Source organism: Zootoca vivipara, chromosome Z1 (genome assembly GCF_965207765.1).
Source record: "Zootoca vivipara chromosome Z1, rZooViv2.hap1.1, whole genome shotgun sequence".
Taxonomy (NCBI): domain Eukaryota; kingdom Metazoa; phylum Chordata; class Lepidosauria; order Squamata; family Lacertidae; genus Zootoca; species Zootoca vivipara.
This window is the reverse complement of record NC_142583.1, coordinates 65,930,860-65,954,751: the sequence shown is the minus strand read 5'-3', so window position 1 is coordinate 65,954,751 and position 23,892 is coordinate 65,930,860. Positions and strand designations below refer to the sequence as shown.

Below are 23,892 nucleotides of genomic sequence, written 5' to 3'. Positions count from 1 at the left end.
ATGAATCAACCTGCATGGAAATGAGATTTTCAAGGGAGGATTTTTATAATCTGATTTAAACCCAAATAAGTAATCTCTCCTGGCCATGACTTTGAAAGGACTGTCGTTTCTCTGCTGGCAACCAGAAATATAGACACACACAAAATATCTAATTACTACTTTTTTTATGAAACCCTTAGAGATTAGACCCTTAAAAGTCATAGCTGCGTAGGAGGCAAGGCATTATTCTCAAAGGTCCAGGAACATATGTAATATTAATATTGATTTTAAAAAAACTTTTTCTGTTGTCATGACAGCAGAGAAAGGGCAATATCCAACTAACTTGATCCATCAGCGCAAGGGTTTTAACCTGCACAACAGAACTGCCTTCCTCTCCTTTCCGAAATCTGCTCTGGGTTGTTGCTGAAAACCCCAGAACAGGTTTAGCAGGTAGCACAGGGGAGGAAGTTCTCTTATAGTACAAATGGAAATCCTTATGCTGATGGAATGACTTAGATTCTGCCCAAAAACTAATTATGAGCAGCACTACCAAAGTCTCAGGTTTGTATCCAACAGCGACATTGCACCAGCAGAAGCCCTACAATTTGGTTTTCGACAATCCATTCTACCCAATGTAGCCCAAAAACGTTTCTCCTGAGCATTGGGGAAATGGAATACAGTACAGCAAAGAAGGCTACAATTAGTAGGGAAAATTATTGAAACTGGAGGACTCCCAAGAAGAGGGGAGAGGAAAGCAGGCTGAGGGAGCACTCCACAAGGGAGGGTGTTCGAAAAGAGGGGAGGAGCTGCCAGCTCTGCAGGCAAGGGGTGACATAACTGGGCTCCTGAGCCCCCTGCAGAAAGCAAGAAAGCAAGCAAGCAAGCAAGCAAGCAAGCAAGCAAGCAAGCAAGCAAGAAAGAAAGAAAGAAAGAAAGAAAGAAAGAAAGGGAGCCATGGACTCAAAAAGGTTGAAAAGCTCTGGATTACAGCATCCATCTGGATCATCATCATCTGGGTGGCTTCCAACCAAATATTAAAAACACAATAAAACATCAGACATTAAAAACTTCCCTAAACAGCCAGTGGGAGATGTAGTCCAAAACATATGGAAGGTACCAGTTGGGCAAGACTGCTGTCGATATATGTAGCGACATCATGATACTGGTTTCTTATCAGCTTGTTCATTCCAAGCACTGAAAAGTACAATCTATTACAACCTCCAAGAACAGGGTAGTTAGATGAAGTTAGGCCAGGCATCCCCAAACTTCAGCCCTCCAGATGTTTTGGACTACAATTCCCATCATCCCTGACCACTGGTCCTCTTAGCTGGGGATCATGGGAGTTGTAGGCAAAAACATCTGGAGGGCCGCAGTTTGGGGATGCCTGAGTTAGGCTATGTTTTTCTCCCAGTATGGATCACTTTGAACTTAGGTTAGATCTCATCTGATACCCACTAACTCACTTGGGACACATTTTCTTCTTTAGCGCTCTTTAAGAACCTGGTTCGCATTTTGCCATCCTAGTTTTTATATCACAATCACGCTTGATAATCTCTTCCCTTGTCTCCAATGATGATATAATGCTGGAACACAAATCTTGAATTCCCTGCTATATAAACATATATTCCCAGCCTTTGCTTCTACTGAGCCAGCTCCTAAACTTCCAGCCTGACCTTTTAGCTTATGACTGCTCTGAAATATTGTGCAAAATGTGCAAGAGACTTGTTTTCTGTCGTGTTTTTGGAAAGAAAAAGAAAAATCCTAGTATCCAGGGACCATTAGATCACCTCTTTATTAAAAAACAACAACAACAACCCTGAAGCTGAAATATAAAATGTGTTACTCGTACTAGATGTATTTTTAGACTCTGTTGATATTTCCAAAATTAAATGAATCAACGTCTCCACTTTCTCTGCTTTGGCACCATCTCTTAAGCAAACTCTTAATAGAAAAGGCGAGGGTGTGAGAAAGCACTCTGCGAACCATTAAGGAATTGCAAGGCTTCGTTTCAGCTATGTTTCGGAAAGAGAAACTGCAACAGAAGCAAGGAAACCATTAAATGACCTTGTACTGTGCATTGGCCAGGTCAAGATCCCATTATGAAGAAGGGGAAGAGAAGCATGAGTCTAACAAAATTCGAGACAACTGTGTGTTTTATTCTTGCCTGTAAGCAGCAAGGAAATACAGGGTTCAATCTTCAATTGCAAGCAGATGGCATCTCGTTTTTCCGTGTTGCCCTTACCTTGGGAAATAGAAGTACAGTGTATTCATAGAATCATAGAGTTGAAAGGGACCCCAACATCTAGTTCAACAACCTACAATGCAAGAATCTCAACTAAAGCATCCATAACAGATGGCCATGTGATCAAATCCCCTATGATTTAGCAAGGGCTGGGGGATCTATCACCCTCCAGATGTTGCCCATCATTATCCCTGAGCGTTGACCATGCTGGATGCAGCTGGTGGGAGCTGAGGAGAGGCCAGCAACATCTGGAAGACCACCCGATTTAATCTCAAGGAGTGCTTTTTTGAGCCTTGACTATAAGACTTCTGTCCACTGTTAGCAGAGGTGCATAAATCTTAGCATTTGGTTTGTAACACCCTGACACAGAACAGTTGCTGCGTTAATTTTGTATATGCAATATTCTCCAGGACAGGCCCAATGTGGTGCCCTCCAGGTGTTTCTTTTTTAATTGAATCTGTAAACCGCCCTTCATCCGGAGATCATAGGGCAGTTCACAACATACAAAACGAGGACATGAAATGCATAATAAAACAAAAAGCAATAAACCCCGCCCCGCAAAAAAACACATTTCAAAGGCCATAGAATGTTAACCAAAGGCTATGTTATAGAGAGACATTTCTGCTTTGCACCTAAAGATGTCATGAAGGTGCCAGGTGGGCCTTCCTGGGGAGAGCATTCCACAAACGGGGAGCCACTGTAGAAAAGGCCTCTGGACCTCTCATGGAAGAGACCCATAAGGAGGGCCTCAGAAGATGATCTCAGGGTCCGAGTAGGTTCATATGGGGAGAGGCGGTCCTTGAGGTTTTGTGGTCCTAAGCTGCTTAAGGCTTTATAGGTCAAAACCAGAACTTTGAATTGTGACCGGAAACTAATTGGCAGCCAGGTCAGTTTGGCCAAGATCAGTGTAAGATGCTCAAGCTGTCTTGGCCCCAGTGAGCAACCTGGCCACCCAATTCTGCACCAGCTGAAGTTTCCGAACCATCTTCAGAGGCAGCTCTGCTTATGATGTGTTGCAGTAATTTAACCTAGAGGTTACCAGAGCATAGACAACAGTAGTAAGGCTATTCCTGTCCAGGTAGGGTCACAGCTGGGCCACCAAAGTTGATCGGAAGCCACCTGAGCAGAGGATCCAGAAGTACCCTCCAAGCCACGTACCTGCTCCTGTAACCCCATCAAGAGCAGGCAACTTTCCAGGCAGTTGCCGACTACTACTCCTGTCATCTGTGACCACTGGTCATGCTGGCTGTGGCTGATGGGAGCTGGAATTCACCAGCCTCTGGAGCATGGGTAGGCAAACTAAGGCCAGGGGGCCAGATCCGTCACATTCACCTTCTAAATCTGGCCCGTGGACAGTCCGGGAATCAGCGTATTTTTACATGAATAGAATGTGTCCTTTTATTTAAAATGAATCTCTGGGTTATGGGGCCTGCCTGGTGTTTTTACATGAGTAGAATGTGTGCTTTAATTTAAAATGCATCTGTGAGTTATTTGTGGGGCACAGGAATTCGTTCATTTCCCCCCTTCAAAATATAGGTCTGAGGGACAGTGGACCTGCCCCCTACTGAAAGAGTTTGCCAATCCCGGAGCATCACTGGTACTCCATAGCGGCTCTAGGAGGAAATGATTTTGCAAAAAGCAGGAAGGCACACAAGAGAATTTGGGGCTGTAAAATTTCAGATTCCATTTTAAAACGCTAAGAGCAATGGTTGCAGATCTATGCTTCTAGCCAATGCCTAGTGAACTCTCAGAAATCAGAGGAGCTCTGAAAGGAAATGACCACCACTGCCCCCCAAGTTCAATTTCTGAATCCGAGGGAGCCCTAGTGGATCTATGGGGGGGGGCTGTAGCCTCTTCTTTGAGCAGCTCCAAGTTTCTGGCTTCGCAAATCACTGAAGCACAAACTGACCAGCTCTCAAAAGCTATTTGGTTGACAATTCTTGCCCCAGGTCTAGCTAAGTAATCCTTATGCAACGGATAGGCTGTGCTTTTAAAGAGGATAAAGTCTGCTGCTTGTAAAGTCGGTTTTAAACTGCTGCCGTGAATGCAAAGAATGTTTATGGGGCATGGGAGTAGGAGGAAGAGAGACTGTTGCTGGAGACCTCTGGCTATTTATGCAGAGAGCAGCTGCAATGCATGTATAAGCAGAGAGACGGACAGAAACGAAAACTGCTGATCTGGTCCCAGCCCCCCTCACTCTACACTGGACTGTGCCAAAACAGAGCGTGCTGAGGTCTAAACACAGAATGTATGGGGTGCGAAGAATGTAGGTTATCCCGGTTATTTCAGATATTTGGGGGTGGGGGTGGGGGTAAGGCTTGCAGTTTAGAGATAAAGGGGAAATGAGCATCAAATCCAGGCTGGAAACATGCGAAGAATTGTGACAAATGACTTAAGTGGCGCAGAACTGAAGGCGCTTCTATATTTATTTCAGCCAAAAGTTTCCAACATTCATCACACAGATCACAGAGCGAACACTGTAGAATCTTCAGATGCTAAAATGACCTTGAGGCCAACTACATCCAGACAGTAATACATTGCATTAAAAATAAATATATATTTCAAGAGGGCTACACAATTGGTTTGATCCTTTGTAACTTTTAATATTTTAAAAAATTCAGTTTTAAGAATAAAAATTCAAGCCATGGTTATTCCAGAGGTTCCCTTCCTGTCGATCCAAAGGGATGCAAAATTCATAAAACATCACACTCCCATTATTAGTGCGTACGAGATTTGTATGTATACATGCCCACTCATTCTCCCCTTCCCTCAAACAGCCCCGATGGGAAAGGGAATGTTTAAAACAAACCACTTTTCGGGGCAATTCAGGAACACAGCAAGGAGTCATTAAATGGCCCCATCCCACCACTACCCCCATAGGAAATAATTCATTTAAAACATTTGAGGAGGGGAGGAATCCTACTGGGCATGTTCTTGCCTCTAGTTTTCTGTATGTAGCGCCTTGGCTTTAAGTAAAGAAGAGGCTGCAGGATTCGGCCATGTTTTCAGTTCAGTGATTCTCTCCCCATCCCTGACCTGGTAGGATTGCTGTGTCTCTCTACAGAAGCAGGCAAAAGCAGTATCTTGGAAAACAGCAGCGGGGCCCAGGGATTGCCTTTAAGAACTGCCTTAATTTCTAGACAAACACACACCTGACTACAACGCTGTTGCTTTTTGCTGGTTTGCATATGGCTTTAAAAAAAAAAAAAGCATCACCTTTTACACACACAAACCGCTTTGGACAAAATGCAGGCCCTATGCCCCCCTTCCTAACCACACATGCATACTAGGTGAGCAGAAACAGTATCCCTTTAGTATAATCCCACTGCTCTTGGAACTTTCCCAATCAACTTGTGGGTGTGCACAAAGAGGTCCCACGTTCACACACAGGTTTCCACGAATTCAGTTCCAGAGAAGTAAATGATTCCGCCTATTTCGTTTATGTCGCAAGCAGAATGTATCTTGCAGGAGTCCCTGAACTCTGATTTGTAATATTAGGTATGGGTCTTCCCAAACACTTCACCTAAGAAAGCCAAATGCAATATAAATCTATAAAAACCAGTCCACTGCAAAGGTTCAACAATGCAACGAAAGCTGGACTCTGCCCTAGGACACCTGAAGCAAAAACCGAATTGGCAACGCAAACTAAGCAATATGAATGCCAGGAATGCTCAAGTTCGGAGTGGTTTCGGGAATGGCTACAAAGTGCTCAGAAATTCTTTGACCTGCAAAGACAAAAGCACAGTATTATTGAAAATTAGTGACCAAGATTTTAAAAAAAGCACTGGTTGCTAGGTTCTGGGAAACGTGGCTTTCATATTACAGAATAACTAACTTGCCACAAGAGTAACACATTTTTTAATTTAAAAAGCTCCTAAAGCAGGCATCCCCAAACTGCGGCCCTCCAGATGTTTTGGCCTACAACTCCCATGATCCCTAGCTAAGAGGACCAGTGGTCAGGGATGATGGGAATTGTAGTCCAAAACATCTGGAGGGTCGAAGTTTGGGGATGCCTGTCCTAAAGGGATTCAGGGTTTGGTTTGATTTTTACCTCAAATAATCACCCCTACCCATCTCTTAGGGGCTGCCAGTAGCTTCTCACTTAAGGGACTGAACGGATTCATGCTGGTTTAGCTTCAGAAGCCCTGAAGCACCGAGTTCTCCCAGGCGACTGAAAACAATGTGAACAGTGGCCAGAAGTACTACAGAAAGCAAACATTAATAAATACCGCAACCATCTCAGATTAAAAACAAGCACTGCATGGCAGCATACAAAGTAACATTAGTGAAGTTTCTGATCACTTTCCCAAATATGGCACACAAAGTCCACACTAACATAGACCATAGCAACGCTCCAAAAAGTGACCAAGAGAGAGGGAAGGGCCTTGTGATTGCACCCGTAAACTTATGAAGAGAGCTGAGCGTTTGCAGCTGCTGTGGATTTATTATATAAAATATTTACATACTGCCTACTCATATAAAATATCAATGCAGCGTGTATGTAACAACATATACAATAAAACATAGAACTCCATAAAAAGAATGCAAAATCATCACTAAAACGACTGGCTAATTAAGAAAGTTTAAACTTTCTTCAATCACCAAAACGAAGTCTGGTCTCTCTTAATTCTTGAGCACTCTTTGGAGAAAAATACAACATTCTGTAAGGCAGAGCAGAACCGTTCAAGTCCTTACTGCAGACCTGTGTTCCTTGGATAGCAAATCTGGAGGTGGAGCAGTTGGGGGTGGAGAGAAAGGAATTGCTCTTTTGATCTATTCTGCATCATTATGACGATGAGAGCAGGGTTATTCAAGTCTTCCTAAATAAACCACCTTAAAGGACTTAAACAAACCACGGTTTAGCTCATGTGAACGTGGCCAAAAACTTTGCACAACAGTGACCAGGGAAGTAACAGAACTTCCTTCAGGCTTTCAGAAACGTGGAAGCAGATTGTGCACTTATATGACTATGAAAATGCAACAATATCTCAAGAGCAGAGCTTTGCAAATTGTGTTAGTCAGCATGTTAGTGTGTCGGCTGCAGTGTGTAGGTGTGTCGCGCGAATGCTCCCTGTACTCCTCTCGTGGCTGGAAAGGGATTAGTTTAACCTCCCGCTTGTTAGTAAAACTGAATTACTGTGTCACGAAATGAAGCATATCTAAATAGTGTGTCACCAACATGAAAAGTTTGGAAAGCTCTGTCTCAGAGAGCTAACCAAAATTAAAAGGTCAACTACTACTTGTAGTGCAAAGGAGAAAAAAGAGAGGAATACACGGAAAACATATCTGAAAACTATTTGCTACAGGCTGGGCATGAAGACTCCAGTGAACCGAGAAAATTCCAGTATTTGCAAGGGCTTCTACATTTACTCTGATGGGTAGGGACCACTCCACATATGCCCCCCTTTGTATGTGTGGACTTTCATCCTCCACCATCAACATATTAAACCACCAGGGCTTTTTAAAATAGTTAGGTGTGGTCGTCCAAGAAGGCAAATGTTAAATACTTTCTGGCGGCTTTTACCTTTTCAATCATATCTTCATGCCTGTCTTTCTTGCCTTTGAAGTCTTCATTTACGTCCAGTGTCAGAACAGGGACATCTTGCAGGTATTCAAAATCCGTTCTGTAAAGAAAACTGAACATCTGAATTGGGAAACTGAAGACATGAAGAGGGCAAAGGGAGTTAATTGCAAAAATACGTTTGTTTCTTGAAGTTTGCAGCACAACCCTACGCGTGTTTCTCCGAAGTAAGTCCTGGCAAAGGATCTTACTTCTGGGAAAGTGTGCACAGGATTGCAGCCTTTGCTGTTGCATTTCCAATCGTGGGAGCTGCCCAGGCTGAGAATTCTTCAGTGTCTTATAAATTAGGGCCTCAAATATGCACAGCAAAGTTTCTAAAGTTAGGTAAGATATCTATAGTTTTCAGCAATGGCAACTATCTTATCCACCGGTTTAAATTAATAAATCTATTTAATATTTACCGCAATGTTCTGTGCTGGAGCCAGCTTTCATGTTTATAATGAAGTTTTTCCAGATATTCCATAGGAATGCCTTGTTCTTCATCCCTCCCACGCACATAAATCCTATTCAAGCATTTCTAAAAATAAAGAAGTCACAACTGGAATGAAGCAGTAATAATAATCATCTTAAAGGGGAAAAGGCATAATTACACTAACCTTAAAGGGAAAACATGTTAAGGCTGATGATTTTTTTATAAACTGCTTAGAGACTTTAATGTATGAAATGGTATATAAAATACATATGTGTTGCAGAAAATATCAGCCTGGCACCTTAAAGACTCCTCATTTACTGTATGTATTTTTCAGCATGCATTTTTGCAAAGCGAAACAAAATAGCACACCAGCTAACACAGACAGACCTACAGAAACTTGTGCTGCTGGAAGTCTTTATGGAGCCACAAACACCGCCTTTTCAATAAGATTAGCTTGATTGACAGAGGTGAGGGCCCACAGGCTCTGCTGTCGGACAGGCCCACAAACTTCATTTCTTACCTCAGGGGTAGCGCGGAGATAAATAATGCCATCCAGCCGGAGACTTGAGCCAAACTGCTGGTTCATCCAGTTATGCCAGTCTTGGTAAATAGTCCACTCGGTTTCATTCATGCAGTCCGTCTCATATAAATTAGATGCAAAAATGTACCTACACAAAAGGAGGCAATCAAGCTCAATGTCATTCTCTAACCTTTCTAAAAAAGGCTGAAGGGAAGGCGAGTAGCGATATGTAACTAATGACTAGGGATGAAACTGTAAACCATTGAATGCTGTTTATGTAGAAGAGTGGATTCAATGAATAATAGAAGGGAGTGAGCAATGATGTGTTTTGGTGGATGCCCCACCAGTACGGAATGCCCTTTCTCTGAGCACTTGCCACAGTCTGAGTCCCTTCTAGGCAACCTGTACATCTTTGGGTTAACACAGATCCCCAATGGGAGGAGAGCTTACAAAGGAAGAAGCAACGTGGCTCTCTCCAAGCCTTGTTTATCGACTTGCAAACACTCCATTCCCCTGACAACATCTTGAATGTTCTGTGTATGGATTCTCCTTGAGCAAACTGTGGGGAGGAGGGGCAACGATGTGCCCCATGATGATGGGGCAGCTTGCTCAATGCCAAGATGGTGGCCATCTCTTCGGGAAGGCCTTCTGTTTTTAAAGGCAAATGACCTATTTATCTTGCATTACATTTTACACAGGAGCATGATAATACAGTTTCTCTTATAAGCTCCCAAACCCCTCTAGATTCAGTTTGAACACAAGTGTTTTTTTCTAGGGGTCTGCGGTTTCAAGAACTAGGTACTCAGGGACTGTGAACACTGCAACTGTAATTTCTGGGAAAAGCAATCACACCTCCAAAATTTAGCCAATTGCTCAACCATTTGTTGCTTTTTGGCCACATAAAGCCAGCCTCCCAGCAGCTGCTTGGAAGTTCCAGAGGAGCAGCTTAAGGTATCCTCATATACTGCTTTCTGCAAAGTGAAAGAACAGCATGGCAGAAACCAATACAGAGATTGCAATCAACGTAACAGCTAAAAACATCTGCTTCTCTCCCTCCATGACACTTTCATATACAGTCGTACCTTGGCTCCCGAACGCCACAAACCCGGAAGTGACTGTTCCGGTTTTTGAACATTCTTTTGGAAGCCAAACATCCAACGTGGCTTCTCTGGCTTCCAATTAGCTGCAGGCGCTTCCTGCAGCCAATCAGAAGCTGTGCTTTGGTTTCCGAAGTTTTTGGAAGCCAAACGGATTTCCGGAATGGATTCCGTTCGACTTCCAAGGTACGATTCTATACATGTTTCCTCTGTTCCATTCCAGCGCCAAGAACATGGTTCTAACAATCCAGAGGAGGAAAGCTTTTGTCTTACAAACTGAAACGACCATTAGGAGCAACAACGTAAAAGAAAAGAACTACAAGAATTAGCAAGAAACACATACAAACCTGTCACTGTAAACAGATCTCTCAAAGAAGACGACGGGATTCTCAGCTTCTTTGAGTTTCCCATCAAAAGATTTGAGTTGAGCCCGGATTCTGCTCAGGCAAGCATAAGTCTGGAAAGTGAAGGACCATCTCTCTGGCTTCTCATACATCATCTCAAGCAAGTTGCCACCACTCTTTTGAGAGGAAGTAAGCTCCTGTTTAAAATACAAATAACATGACTTTTTTAAAAGGTAGCTAATTTTTTAAATAAAAAAGCTGCTATTAAAATATTCCAAGGCCACCAAGTTCTAACAGGATGTCCTAACTTCAAGCAGCTTTACCTCCTCAGCTGCATTTTAAATTCGCCAGATAACTGAAACTAACTGATATGTATTAGTGGAAGAACTTCTGCCAGAAAGGCAGCCATGTCACTGTCGGTCTCTTCTGTGAACGAAAACCAGCAATGTCAGGTATAGACTAAAGATTTGTGGCCAAACAGTGATTTCTAGAACCTTCATAACTCTGGATTCAATCACCTGAAACACCAAACCAGAATATGGTGTTACATGAATAAACCTTGGGCTCCTATTCTCTCTTCTTTTGCGTGCCCCACTTCACCTACTGATTTCCTAGTTTGCAAGCAAACTAGCCGTCTCCCCATCCTGGCACCTGAGCATTCTCCCACAGGCTACACCTCCCACCTGACAGCGGCCAAGCTACCTGGCGCAGGTGGGTATTGGGAGTCCAACATTATCTGAAGCCAAAGCAAGAACACTCTGACAGTTTGCATTTCTTAGTGCAGGAAGTATTGATCTGATGTGTAGAGTTCTTTCCTATTCTACTTAATTCAAGAGGGTTCTGGGAGCTTCTCTGTGTGAAAGAAACAAGAAGGTTCATGATGTTTGGGCTATTCCTTCAGAGAAGCGGAGTACAGCTGGCTTAAACTGGTTCTCTTATCTCTTCTGTCAAGGTCATGCTGGCTATAAAATAAGACCAGAAGGAGCCTGGGTTTCACTTTCTCTTTCTATCTCTTTTCCTTCTGTTGTGGTGTTCTGTACACAGTATGCTTAGTGTTAAGGTTTAGACTTATTATAAGTTATTGTAAATTTAAGTTAAGTCTGCTGCAACTGGATTTCTTATGGACAGTACCAATTCTGAAGTTACTGGATTTGTGACCATTATGCTCATTTGCCTTCAGTAGCAGTAAAGCTCTGCTGGATGAAATACAGTTGCCTCTGGTCTATTTTGGGGCAATTCTGCAGCATGTTTAAGTTTTTACTCTCCTAACTATACATTGGACTTCTGCTCTGGATCACTACTGAGTAGATTTCCATGACACACTCTCCCCACTCATTGGGTGCAAACAACTACAGTACTACAGAAAGTCTCTTCCTAGGAACGAAGTTGTTCTTTCTTTTATTTATTCAACAAAATTTATATACAGCCTGGTAGGAGTAAAACGTCTAAGTCAGGCATAGGAAACCTTCGGCCCTCCAAATGTTTTGGACTACAATTCTCATCATCCCTGAACACTGGTCCTGTTAGCTAGGGATCGTGGGAGTTGTAGGACACAACATCTGGATGGCCAAAGGTTGCCTATGCCTGGTCTAAGTGGTTAACAAGAAATATCTAAAAATGATCAACAAAAACAGAGTGACAGAATTCAATCAGGCTGACTGGGAGTTGACGGCACAAGCTCCCTGGCCTGTTCTCCCTCAGTTGTCAAACAGAGCTCCAGTGAAGGTTGGGAAGAGGCTGCAACAACAGTTCTCTCAGGCCATTGTTGGTTCTGTCAAGAGCCATTGGCATGTGTGCTTCCCTTGGCTTGAGCTCCAGCACTTATTGCCCTCCGTCAGGGGACACTAGTCTTTCTTAAGCAGCTGCAGGGAAGATGGAAGAGGGCCTGCCCCAAAATTAAACTCACAAACAGTAGGAAGAGAAGTAGAACTGAGATACACTGGCTAAAAATCAAGCATCTGGTAATAAATGTTGACAAGTTGACAAGGGATTTGGCTCAAAGAAAGCACTTTCTGCCTCAGGAGTTAGAAAGAAGGATTGGCCTCCAAGAGTTTTCATGAGAAAAATCTAAGTGGAAGAGAATATCAAACTCTTGATTTAATTTGTTTTTGACCTGTTTTTAGGAGGTAATTTAATTATTGTTTGATTTTATACTAATGTTATATATCTGATATTAGCCGCCCTGACCGTCTGACTTTGGCCAGGGAGGGCGGGATATAAATAAAAGTTTTGGGTTTTTAATTGAGGACACTTTTTGTTCCTGCCATGAGACAGTTACATTAAAAATCAAGCTGGCTATGCTCAGACCATCTGTTGAGGGAGACAATTCAGTAACAGCTGCTACTGATGTCCAAAAGCAGTTGGCAGCATGCTCCTATAACATACAAAAGCATACAACCCAATCTTGATATTTAGAAATAGTATTCTTCCTACCCGCATATGAAGGTAATGTTCTAGCTTGTTATGTCATGACATTTTCCACTAGAAACAAAAATGCTCTAACTTGGATAAGATGAGGACTGTATGCTTGGTAACCTTCATAAAACCAAATGTTACATGCAGAAGATAGTTACCAAAAAATTCATTTCATGCATTTAATACTTAAAATTACCTTTTCTAGGTAGTTACTTTTTTGACCATGCACTGTGAATTCCAGTACAGGGGAAAAAAGATTCTGAACCTTGTAAGAGACATTTAAAGGCCCCAAGCAATGAGAAAGTCTGTCTTCATTTATTTCAGATGAGGAAACTAAATGGATACTTATCACAACCCACATCTTAAGAATCCCAAACAAAAATACATTTATACCTCAAAAACCCTTCCAATAGTTCATTTATAGTTTGCTGGAAACAAAGCTATACATTGGCATTCATGACTCTGACCACTAGAGAGCAGATCTGGTGCATGCACTAGCATTAAAAACAGAGAAGTTTATTTAACAGAGATCTTAATTTCTTTTTTTTTCAACTGCTGAAGCAATATATATATATATATATATATATTAAACAACAACCCACATGGTGATTGTAGGAACATTTTGGTGAAGAAATTCTGTCTACAGTCAGAAATAAAAAAAATCTAATGGGTGTAGTTATGAAAATAAAGCAACCTCACATAAAGAACCTTCATTTCCATATTTATTTTTGCAGTTCTACTTCTGCAATTATTATTATTTTGTTGTCATGGGCGAATGAAAGCAGAGTTCCTCTTTTTCAATCTAGAACTGTGCAAAGATTTGTATGCATCACTTGTCTAAAATATAGATCATAGACTACATCCACTGATCTAGACTGAAATTTGGTGATTTATTTATTTATTTTACTCCATTTACACTTTGCATTCCAGAAATCATATTTCCTCATACCTCACTGTCATCAGGACAATTCTGAACATTGCACCACCTTGCTACTGGTTCTGGAACAACTTCCCAATCTTCTCTGGCTTGTTTGAGAATATTCACAAAAGTAGACTTCCCAGCAGCTGTGGACATAAAATCTATTCTGATCAAACTGGCATTCGTGTGGTTGGGACCAATTTGAAAAGAGGAAATGTTTGACAGAACAAATGTAACTGAAACATTTTATTTGTTGAATGTAAACAAGGAAACTATTTTCATTTTTTAATATCTGGCAAAGTGTAGGGGTAATAATAGCATGCCCCACAAAAGTTTTCTCCACTGCTTCACTCCCACCCGTGCAAATTGCATCTATACATATTTGCATAAATGAAATAAACATTATTCATCACATCATACCAGATATAGGAAACACTGTTTGCTGTAGCACTGCTTTACAAACCGTAACATTTCATCATTTGGGCACAGATTTTGTGTTTTATTTCAGTGACAGGATAACATTTATTTTCTGGATTGAAGAATGAGCCTACACATGTTTACCAAGACGTAAGGCCATAAGAGCTTAATGGGACATACCCAAGGTCTGTATTACTGCAACCATGTAGCCTAGTCCTATCCATGTTTACTCTTGCATGTGAACCCAAAATAAAGGAAGGGACAAACAGGAAGGGTCCATCAAAAATCAAAGTAATTATCTCATTTCTGGTTTCCTTCTTTCTCCACTCCATCTTACTATGATATATTCAAATGATACCCTGCTTTCCCAACATAGGCAGCATGGCAAATATAGTAGACACAGTTTGTCTATTGTTCTCAACTACGCTGTTCATTTGGGTTCTGCTACTCAATTTTCTTGTTTGTTGTACACTTTTCACCGGTTACCGTACTGATTTTTGCTTAATTCTATCTCCTTTCTATATCCTTCTCCTTGCCCGATAGCTTTGGATTTTTAGGTTGTAACATCTATGGACAGGGTTTTTCTTTTTAAATTAAATACTGTGAAGCACCTCAAGTCTTCAAGTTTCTTCCCAACTCACCACTTCACATTTAAAATTGGAAGTTTTAAGGACATGCCTGAAGACTACTTCACTCGCATTGAGAGCCCAATGCCATGGAAGAGAGTGTAATTCAACTGGTCCCAAGGTTTCCCCACTTCCCATGTTTTACAGAAACCTCCCTCAACTGTCATCCAGGGGGAGGAGAAGCAGCAGCAGCCATTCCTCATTCCATCCAGCTATAAAAATGAGACCACTTTTTCCTCAATGTTGGCATCTGTCCGTCTCAGGAGACAATGAAGGAGTGGGCCTTTGGGGGTGAGGTCAAGCTGTTGGAAGGTTGCAGCACCTGCAGCATCTTGGCATTCCAACTTGCTGGGTGCAAAGGGTTTTCTTTTCTTTTTTTGTCTGGTGCTCAGTCCACTTGTGGAGTGCTATTCTAAGCTCCAAGCTAGACTGTGGCGGGTCGGCACTTTATGGACCAGGGCTGTGCAGCTAAGGCAAGTGGGTGGGTGGGTGTGTACACGTACATACGTACACCTACACAAACACACACACACGTTTTGTTTTATCTCTGCTGCCTAGGCCAGTTCTTTATTACAATAACTTTCGCAACCAAGTCGAACTGACACCTGAGCCTGCGTTTTTACCCCTCCTCCCTCCCAGCCCGCTTTTCCTTTTATGCTGTGCTTCTTGAGAAGGCAGCTATGGCCGTATCCTCTTCTCTGTGTAAACCGCCATTGGAAGCCCCACCCGCAACCAACACTGCTGAAAAGCGGGGGGAGGAGGGGAATAAATAAAAGCGCGCAAATAAAAGACAATTCACCTATGTTGCCTTCTATGGCGATCTTCTTGATGCCGCTCTCGGCCCGGCTCCGCTTAGGTGGGGTTGCCATGGAAGCTGCCTACCGGCTACGGTGCGACGCTACCGGGGAAGACGGTGCTACTGAAAGGACAAACCTAGACGGGAGCGCTCCGGTCTTCCCGCACGCCTATTCTACGTAAGCCCGCGCGCGCGCGCCAGCCGGCCGGCCAATCTCGTTTGTCCCGCCAGCCGCCGTTCGAATTTGGCGCGGCGTCGCTCGGGGTTGGCTATGCCGGGCAGTGACGTCACCCGCGGGAGTCCAGTCAGTTTCTTCCTTCCGGCCTCGTTTTCACCTCAATAACGGCCTTATGATAATAATAATAGCAGCCACAGCTGCCGTCGTTCCCTCCCCTCCTCAGCCGCTTGAGGAGTCCCTACAGGTGCCCGAGAGAGTCATAAAGCGTACGGAGAAGCGCGCGCGAGCGACCGCTGCTTGCGCGCACAATGCGACGGCAGAGCAAAAACCAACCGCGCTCGCTCGCCTCCGAAGGGCCGGCTTTCCATGGGAAGGGAAGCTCAATCACACACCGAGCAATGGATGCAGCCGGAGGGAGCGCTGTCGAGCAGTGAATGCGTCGATCGGCTTGGGTCGTAGAATCCTGGAGTTGGAAGGGGCACCCTGAGGGTCATCTAGTCCAACCCCCTGTTGCAGTCACGTCGTTGCCATGGCAGCTTGCCAGCCGTCTGGAGCGAGATCGCACTCCGCCTTCCAGGAGGAGATTTTAAAGCTTTCTTAGAAATAACGTTGAAATTGCCGCGTGTTGTGGTCTTTTTCTGCTGTGCATATAGCCTAGGAGGCTTTGAGGCCTGGAATTATGGGAGAAGCCACGCATATTGTGGATCAGGGATGGTGGATCTGAGGCCCACTGGTTATGGTGTGAGAAATGTGGCTTTTCCCGTGTTTGATCTCACTGCGACAGCGAGCATGTCGTCACATATATACCGGTAGCATCATACACTTCATAGTGAACACCAGCAGGGGGCAGTTCTGCCAACTCCTAGGAACACCTCTGCCTAGCATCCAAGTGAGGGTAGGGACCTGTTCTTTTATTCCTTAGAAAATGCTTTGTGTAGTGATCTACAAATATAAACAAACAATTCAAAATGTACGATTCCTGTGCCTTTCACGTGGTTTGCATATGCATTTGGACATAGAAACTTAAGTTTCCAGGTTTTTTGTTTTTGTTTTTTGTTTTGGTCTTCAAAAAATTCTGAAGAATAGGAACCAGGTAACCTTACGTTCAGCAATAACATCAGAGAGATTAAGGATTGAATTGTAAAAGGCAAATGCTAATGAATACGCCATCCCCACGCAGCTCATTTTGTGCAGAAAACACAGCAAACGCCAAACAAATACTGGAAGAAAGGCTAGAGGAACAAAATGAGACATCCATAGAAACCTGTTGCCCAGGTTATGGTCAAAACAACCAAGCCATCCAAGATTTAGAAGTGGCATGCAGTAAAGGCTTCACACAGGAGATGTAAACTATTGTAGAAATTCTGTAGAAATTCTCACACGCATTACTGGATGTAGACCACTTCTAGGGGCAAATCTGACTTTAAATTTCTTGCCCAAATGTGTTGCTCAAACTTGTTTTGCTGCAACCAGGGGCACAAATTTTGCAGCTGATGGAGATGCCCCTTCCTCTACAGTGCAGTTGGCACAGATCTCATTTACCTGTCATTGCCAACTAAAAGCATCTCTGCTCAGACCCTTATGGAAGTTTGATAGTGTCTAACTGTTAAATGATGGGAGCAATAGTTTTAAGACAATTTAGTTAACAATGGTTTTGTAAGATTTTACTGATTGTTGTTTTATGTTAATATCTTGTAACCCACCCTGCCATCCTAAATAAAGAGCAAGCTACACATTTAAACAAACACACACAGGGGATATTCAATGTTAAAGCAGACCCACTGAAATCAGTGAACTCAAGTAATGAGTCCATTTTCAATGGGTCTGCTTCAAGTATGATTGTTATTTCCCAGGTTCCTAAGCAGTCTTCAAGAAGCACCAAACGAAACTTGCTTAATTTCAGCTTTGTTTCATGTATCTTCAGACCAAAAGTGAAACCAAACTAATGCATTCCAGCACTCCTTCCTAACAGCCACATATTACCTTCCAGGTTTGTGCTGGAAGTGGCACCATTTTGATGGGGAAACAGCCCATGTCTTGAGTACAGCTGAGGAAGGACTTCCATTTTGCAAAACTGACTATAATTTCTGAGTAGGCTTGCCTCCCAGTTTGAAAACTTCAGTTGTACACTAAAACTTCAGGGCTATAAGAGTTAAGGAAAATGGAAGGACATCAGGTTTGTTTTATTGCACTTAGATTTTCCTGCAATACAAATAGCTCACAAATTTATGTATGTGAAATTTGTATGTGGAATGCTCAGGTGTGTACAATGTACAGATACATAATGGATGTAGATCCATTTAAAAACTGCAAGTTAGGATGAGGAGGGAAAGAAAAGACAATCATGGTCAAACATAGCTATTTATTTTTCTTCTTATAAACAGCATTCAGTTCCTTACTGAAAAAGCCTAGAATTTATATATATTTTTCATCCCATCACTTACAACAATCTGTATACATTATTTACATCTTTCCAATACATGTGTTGCAGAATTTCAGACATTCAACTTTTTTAAAAAATCAAAAAGCTGTTTTCATTTAAAACAAGTATTGATCAATAATGACTACAAACTGAAGTAATATTGGCACAGTCTGCGTACAGTACAGGTCTCTGTGTTGCATTTTATATTTTAAGCCTATTTTGTCCAGCTGCTTTTGAAGTATTTAAAAGAAGCAGACATCATAGTGTTACATCTGCAATACCTTCTTGCTTCCAAAAAGCAGGCCCAACACCAGGTTTAGAGAAGGGGTCACTGAGTGAGCTCACACATGAAGGCAAGACTGATACAGCATAAAATCAAGTATAGGGGGAACCAATTTATGCACTCAGAACAATTAAATTGTAAGGCTTTTCCTGTACTGCTTCTGGCTGCCAAGGGGAGAGAGAGAGCTGCATGCGTGAATACTCCTGCCACAGCTTAAACTTTTTACAGATGGAAAGCACCTTTAGGAGATGGTTTGCAGTTTAAGCATTCTACCCAAAATGCTGCTTTTTCTTTTGCAAGGAAATCCCTCACCTCACTGCCCAACCCCACAATGATGCAACTCCTTCCCCTTCTTACCATCACCTGAGGTTGTGCAGTCCAGCAAGCTAGACTGCTTGATTATGCTGGTTGGACAGACCTAGCCTGATTCAGGCAGGAATCTGTGGCCATAGCAGAAGTGCTCTGCAGTGCACATCAGGAAACCTCCATGCTCCTGGATGTTCCCTGTTAGGAGAGCACAAGCAAGTGGTCCTATATTTTATCTAGTCTCCTGTCGTCATCGTCCCCACTGCACTTAAGGCTTTGCCAGTTAGTAAGAGTTAGGCAGGTCTGTCTGCATGTACCAGGTTTACCAATGAGTAATATTTACTCAAGCCTTTTAATTTTCACAATACAAGTTAAAAAGTATTGATTTTTATGGCAATATTTAGCAAACACAACATCTGTGAATAAATGTCTTCAAAAATGGAACCAAATGGCCTTCCAAAAGATTTGTGTTCCCAGAATGACCTAGTTATACATGTACAAAAATAATGAGTACAGTTTAGTGGCTATAAAAATTAATTTCCCCTAAAAATACAGTTATCTATGAAAAAAACTATTGAAAGGACAGTGTTCTTGGAGAAGAAAAAAACCAAGCAAACAGAGTTTCAAAAGTTGAATTACTTTGCCATTTTAGGAGGGAACTGTACTTCAAAAATGAAACTATGTGTACAACTGGCAGAAATAAGATGCCAACTAAACTTTTACGTAAATTTAAGTATCTCACTCCTAAGGTGGCTAGTGGTTCTATTGATGCAGTCTAGAAAACCCTTAATAGTTACCTATTAAAAGAAATGCAATGGAAAGAAATGAACATATTAACATAGGAATGTTGCAGCTGAAAAATTGGCAGGTCCACCTTTTTGTTTTGATTTAATATGAAAGAAGAAATTTCACCTATAATATAGTATTCCAGGGGAAAGAATACATGTCAGCTGGTTTAAGACACTCCCAAGCTGATTGTTTTTTAAAAACTTTGTATGGCAATTCAAGGCAAGAGCTCAAGGAAAAGAAAGCAAAAATCTGAAAAGGTAAGAAGAGTCAATAGCAGCAAATTGGCCTTTTGCCTGTAAAGGGAACTTTAGGGGGAGATTTCAGGTCTAAAAGATTAAAGAGTCTCTGGTTTTCTACCTTAAAAGTAACTGCAAATATTCAGAGTTCTAGATTGCATAGTAAGCAGTAAAAGAAAACTTGACATGAACTTACAGAAGACCTATTTATCCTTTTGAAAGCTTTCTTGCTAAAACTGAGTTACCACTAAAATATTGTGGGAGATTTTTATATTTACGCAATGAACATGGATCCCTGACACGAATATGCAAAGCAGACATACAATTTCTATGATCAGAATTAAAAAATCTGTCTTAACAATGTAAATTCTTGTTTACTGGCCTAAGAAAACACAACACAATGGCTTTGATGGACTTGCATCAACTTCCATGACCATTAATTTTACCTGTCTCATTAGATTGAGGAAGGTTACCTCTTGAAATTATTAACCCCATCACCAAAACAAAGAAACACATTGAAAGCTGAAATTAAGAATAAAACTGGTTCAGACTTTTGAAGCTCCTTCGCTCTTCCTCAACAATGTAAAAGAGTGTTAAAATACAATGGCTGGCTGTGACTATATTCCTAGGCCTGAATATCCAATGTTTAATATATATAAAAAAGCAACCTGGCATTTAGCAGAGTACCCCTTCAAGATTGAAACCCAGATCCAGACTATAATTTGGTGGATTTAAAAATACTCAGTTTTCAAGATCCTTGGTCAGATGAAAAAAATAAAGGAGACCTGGATTTACATTTGAATGCACTGGTAAAAATAGTATATATTTTTGTGTTTCAAGGCCATCACCCAAAAATTTAAAAGTTCCCAATGCAATACAAAGAGATACTCTGTGTTCAATACAAAGAGATATCTTCAGTGTTTTCATTTTCAAGTCGAATGAAATCAGCAGAGTTTAACTAAAAGCACTCTCAGACAGTGATCTCCAGCCTTTTATTATCCAACCAAGAAGTCAGCAAACGAAAGCAAACCAAATTATCGCCCCTACGAGCATTTGAAACTTAATACACTCTTATTATACCTTTATAGAACAGACTTACCTTATAGAAAGTTCACAACAGTCCCTAAAAACTGTGTATGTGTGTTTTAAAGTAATATTTCAAGGGACTGAAATTGCTCATCAGTGGGAAACATTTAAATAGTAACTTCCTTCTTTATAAACTGCTGTCTGTAAATTCCAATTTTTAAAAAAGGTCCTCAAACATCTATTTGAATATTTGATCTCAGAATGGTAAGCCTGACTTCTATAAAATCAAGCCTGGACATAGATTAGCATGTGTAATACCATAAAAGATTAGCATATGTAATACCGAGTGTGCATATTAAGTAGTACCCAAACTGCTGATCATTTATTTTGCTAAATCTATATGCAGAATTATGGTGCTCCATGCAAAATGTACATTGGGTACAATAAGCAAGGGCTACCTAATTATCAAGGTGAAGTAAGCCTAGATGAGTTCATGGCATTTCTTGTTTTTTCTTTTATGACTGAGTTACAAATAATTCAAGACTCAAGAGCGTGTTGAATACTTGATAATGCAGTGCTTAAAACACACATTGTGCATATGTAGCTTACATATACTGCAAAAAAACATGCTATGGGAAGGTGTTGTGCACACAAGATTTTAAAAAGGGGCATGCATGGGCACACAGCTTATGTCTGAAATGCATACTCAATAAGATATCACTTTGTGAATTTGCAGATTCAGATCAATTTCACCCAAGGAAGACTATCTCTATACTACACAAAACTCTGTTTTAAATCATTCTGTGCAAATTGGTTTAAGAACATCTGAAGAGTATGTTGCATCAGCAAAAAAATAATAATTTAGATTTAACACTATATAATCAGAGAAGTGGCAAGTTGCAAATGTGCAAGAAAGATCTGATTGTATATAGAACTCTGAATAAAACCTGACAATTATATGAACATGTGGGAATCAGAGACAGCTCATGTTCTGAACTTCTAAGAATGAAAAGTCTTGGGTTTCCCAACGTGCTATCAAAAACATCCACAAACCCACAGGTAATGGTTATCTAGGTGCTTGGTTATAAGGTACTGAAAGGAGGGGAAGAAACAAAGAGTGACAAAAATACGAAATTTGTGTGAGTAAAAGTAAACCGAGAAATCTAAAAACATGAAAAAGTGGTACTGTGTGCCATATATGAAAACTGCTGCATTTGGGTGTACAGTTAAGGATTGCAGTGGGACCATGCGCTCAGGATGAATGGAATGGCAAGTGTTCCATACGATAAATGGATTGAGGCAGTTTGCAACTAAGGAGCCCACACTTGTACATCAAGTGAGATTTCTGCCACTCGCAATAAAATGACTATGGTGGATTTAAAAGTATTTTTAAAATCCTTGTTAACACCACCGTTGTTCTCCGTAAACAACTTCCCCTTGTTTCCTCTTGATGCTCTGGCAAGAGGAATACTGATTTATATGGGTAAGAAAGCTTACAGTACAGTTTGACCTCCCTTGATCATCAAAATCAGGCTGGCTAATCTAAAGGAAAGTTGAATGTTTGAAGAACAAATGCAAGCAACAAAGAAGAAAGTGGTCAACCCCCATGCTGTCCTTAGTCCTCCACAGATGCAAGATGTTGGGTGGGTTTCTGAGGACATAAAAAAAGAAAGAAAAATGAGCCCCCCACTCTCCCCACCTCCTGTAGCCCACATTCATCTCTAAAGGCAATGTTTTGCATTAAAAGCTGGAGATCACTTACAGAAGTTATGGCTTTTTTAAAAAAGGTTTACACATATTTATTTATTTATTTATTTATATCTAACAAGAAGTGTAAGTCCTGGGTAGCAATTTGTGTTTTCTGGTTCCAGCAATGTTCTTTGTATGTGCTTTGTACCTCAGAAGAGAGTCTGCCAAGGCACTTAGAGAATGTTAAGTCTCTTAAACTTAAAGGACTTTCTGAGAATGGGCTGCAACTGGCAACGCAGAACCCATACAACCCAGCAGTGTCACATTTCCCAACAAGCATGTATTTCCCCCACTCCTTTATAAACACTTGACATCTGCTAAAAGAAGATTACACAACAAACAATAACAGAAAGCCATTTACTGTGTGTGTCTCACTAAAGACAAACAAGTTCCTCTAATAAAAGCACAGAGAATGGATCTAGGTTGCCCAAATAAAAAAACAAGAACAGGTTTCCTTTTCTTTCTAAAAACATAAACAAAAATTTAAAAGGCTGCAAGCCTCTCCACACGCTTGCTCAGGAGTAAGTTCCATGAATCTTAATCAGTGTGCAGAGGATTGCAGCTCAAATCCCTAAAACACCACATGCCTGCTTAAACCAAACAAGTGATTTGCACAAATTCACTTCTGCTTATCTGTCCTTTGAAGTGAGTTTTTCAATCAATTCTTGAAGTGGAGCAAGTTCTCTTCTGTCTATAAGGTTAAATTCCTGTGGGAGGCAGAAACAGACCAACAATTCAGTTCAATATTTAGCAGGATATCCATTTAGTTATCAACAGCATTGTTTTACCCTACCGGTATGTAACTGAAAGCACAATTACCTTACGCTGGAAGTAAAAGCAGTCAACACAGCTTTTAGGAAGAACATAGGTGAGGGCAAGGCACACCTAAACTAAGACTAAAAGAAAGATCCCCATCTGAGAAAGACAGATATTAAAGTTCATTGCGGGGAGATTCCACAGAAAGCATTGCCCTAGCTGCTGCTATTGCAGAGATCAGAAGAGAACCAAGAGAGGTTCTCATTTCACTTCTCTAGGCATATTCACTTGCCTCTTGTTGATATGTGAGAGGATCATCAGTTTCCCAGTTAGAACTCTAGAATATTTTTGAACCTACACTACTTAGGTGCAGAATCTATATGTGGGACTGCGCATGACACATGAAGAAATCCAGCAATATTTTTAATTCTAGGTGGGTGGCCAAATGCTACCAAACACCTCTAACAATAGAAGTCTGCCATGCAATCTGTGACAGGACTAATTTCCATTCCACACAGAAGGATTTCAGCATTTTCAAATGGGATATATAATCCTAAAGGAACTTAATCAGATAATCACTTTTGCATATTTTCCAATATCCAGTTAAAGTGCACAAAGGTTTCTGGTTATGCATATTCACCATTCATGTCACATTAAGGAGATCACAAAAGAAAATATTTGGCAGGTGGCTTTACTGTACAGTTTTTGGAACCTGCTAAAACCTTTTTCATTAGGCAACCCTACCCAAACATGTAATTTTACTAGGTATATTTGTTTTAAAACTATTAATTTTATTTAC

General features: G+C 41.2%; 2 protein-coding genes across 3 annotated transcripts in view; both read right to left on the bottom strand.

Annotated features, from left to right (window-relative positions):
• Positions 1–4,629: 4,629 nt before the first annotated feature.
• On the bottom strand, positions 4,630–16,308 carry DCK (deoxycytidine kinase). Its single transcript, XM_035103091.3, has 7 exons — positions 15,352–16,308; positions 13,540–13,655; positions 10,179–10,372; positions 8,735–8,882; positions 8,204–8,319; positions 7,746–7,845; positions 4,630–5,946 (listed from the first exon to the last, which is right to left on the bottom strand). The coding sequence occupies exons 1-7, from the start codon at positions 15,419–15,421 to the stop codon at positions 5,920–5,922; spliced, it is 771 nt and encodes a 256-aa protein (XP_034958982.1). The 5' UTR covers positions 15,422–16,308; the 3' UTR covers positions 4,630–5,919.
• Positions 16,309–17,868: 1,560 nt separating this feature from the next.
• The window catches only part of MOB1B (MOB kinase activator 1B), a 31,223-nt gene continuing 25,199 nt past the window's right edge, over positions 17,869–23,892 (bottom strand). Inside the window, exons 6-7 of one of the 2 annotated variants that reach the window (XM_035103093.3) lie at positions 22,961–23,044; positions 17,869–22,239 (exon numbers count right to left, since the gene is read on the bottom strand). In XM_035103093.3, the coding sequence (XP_034958984.1) occupies positions 22,967–23,044 (78 nt within the window). In that variant the 3' untranslated portion in view covers positions 17,869–22,239; positions 22,961–22,966. Of the gene's footprint in view, positions 23,045–23,892 lie in introns of both variants that reach the window. The other variant, XM_088660660.1, reaches the window with a different exon arrangement.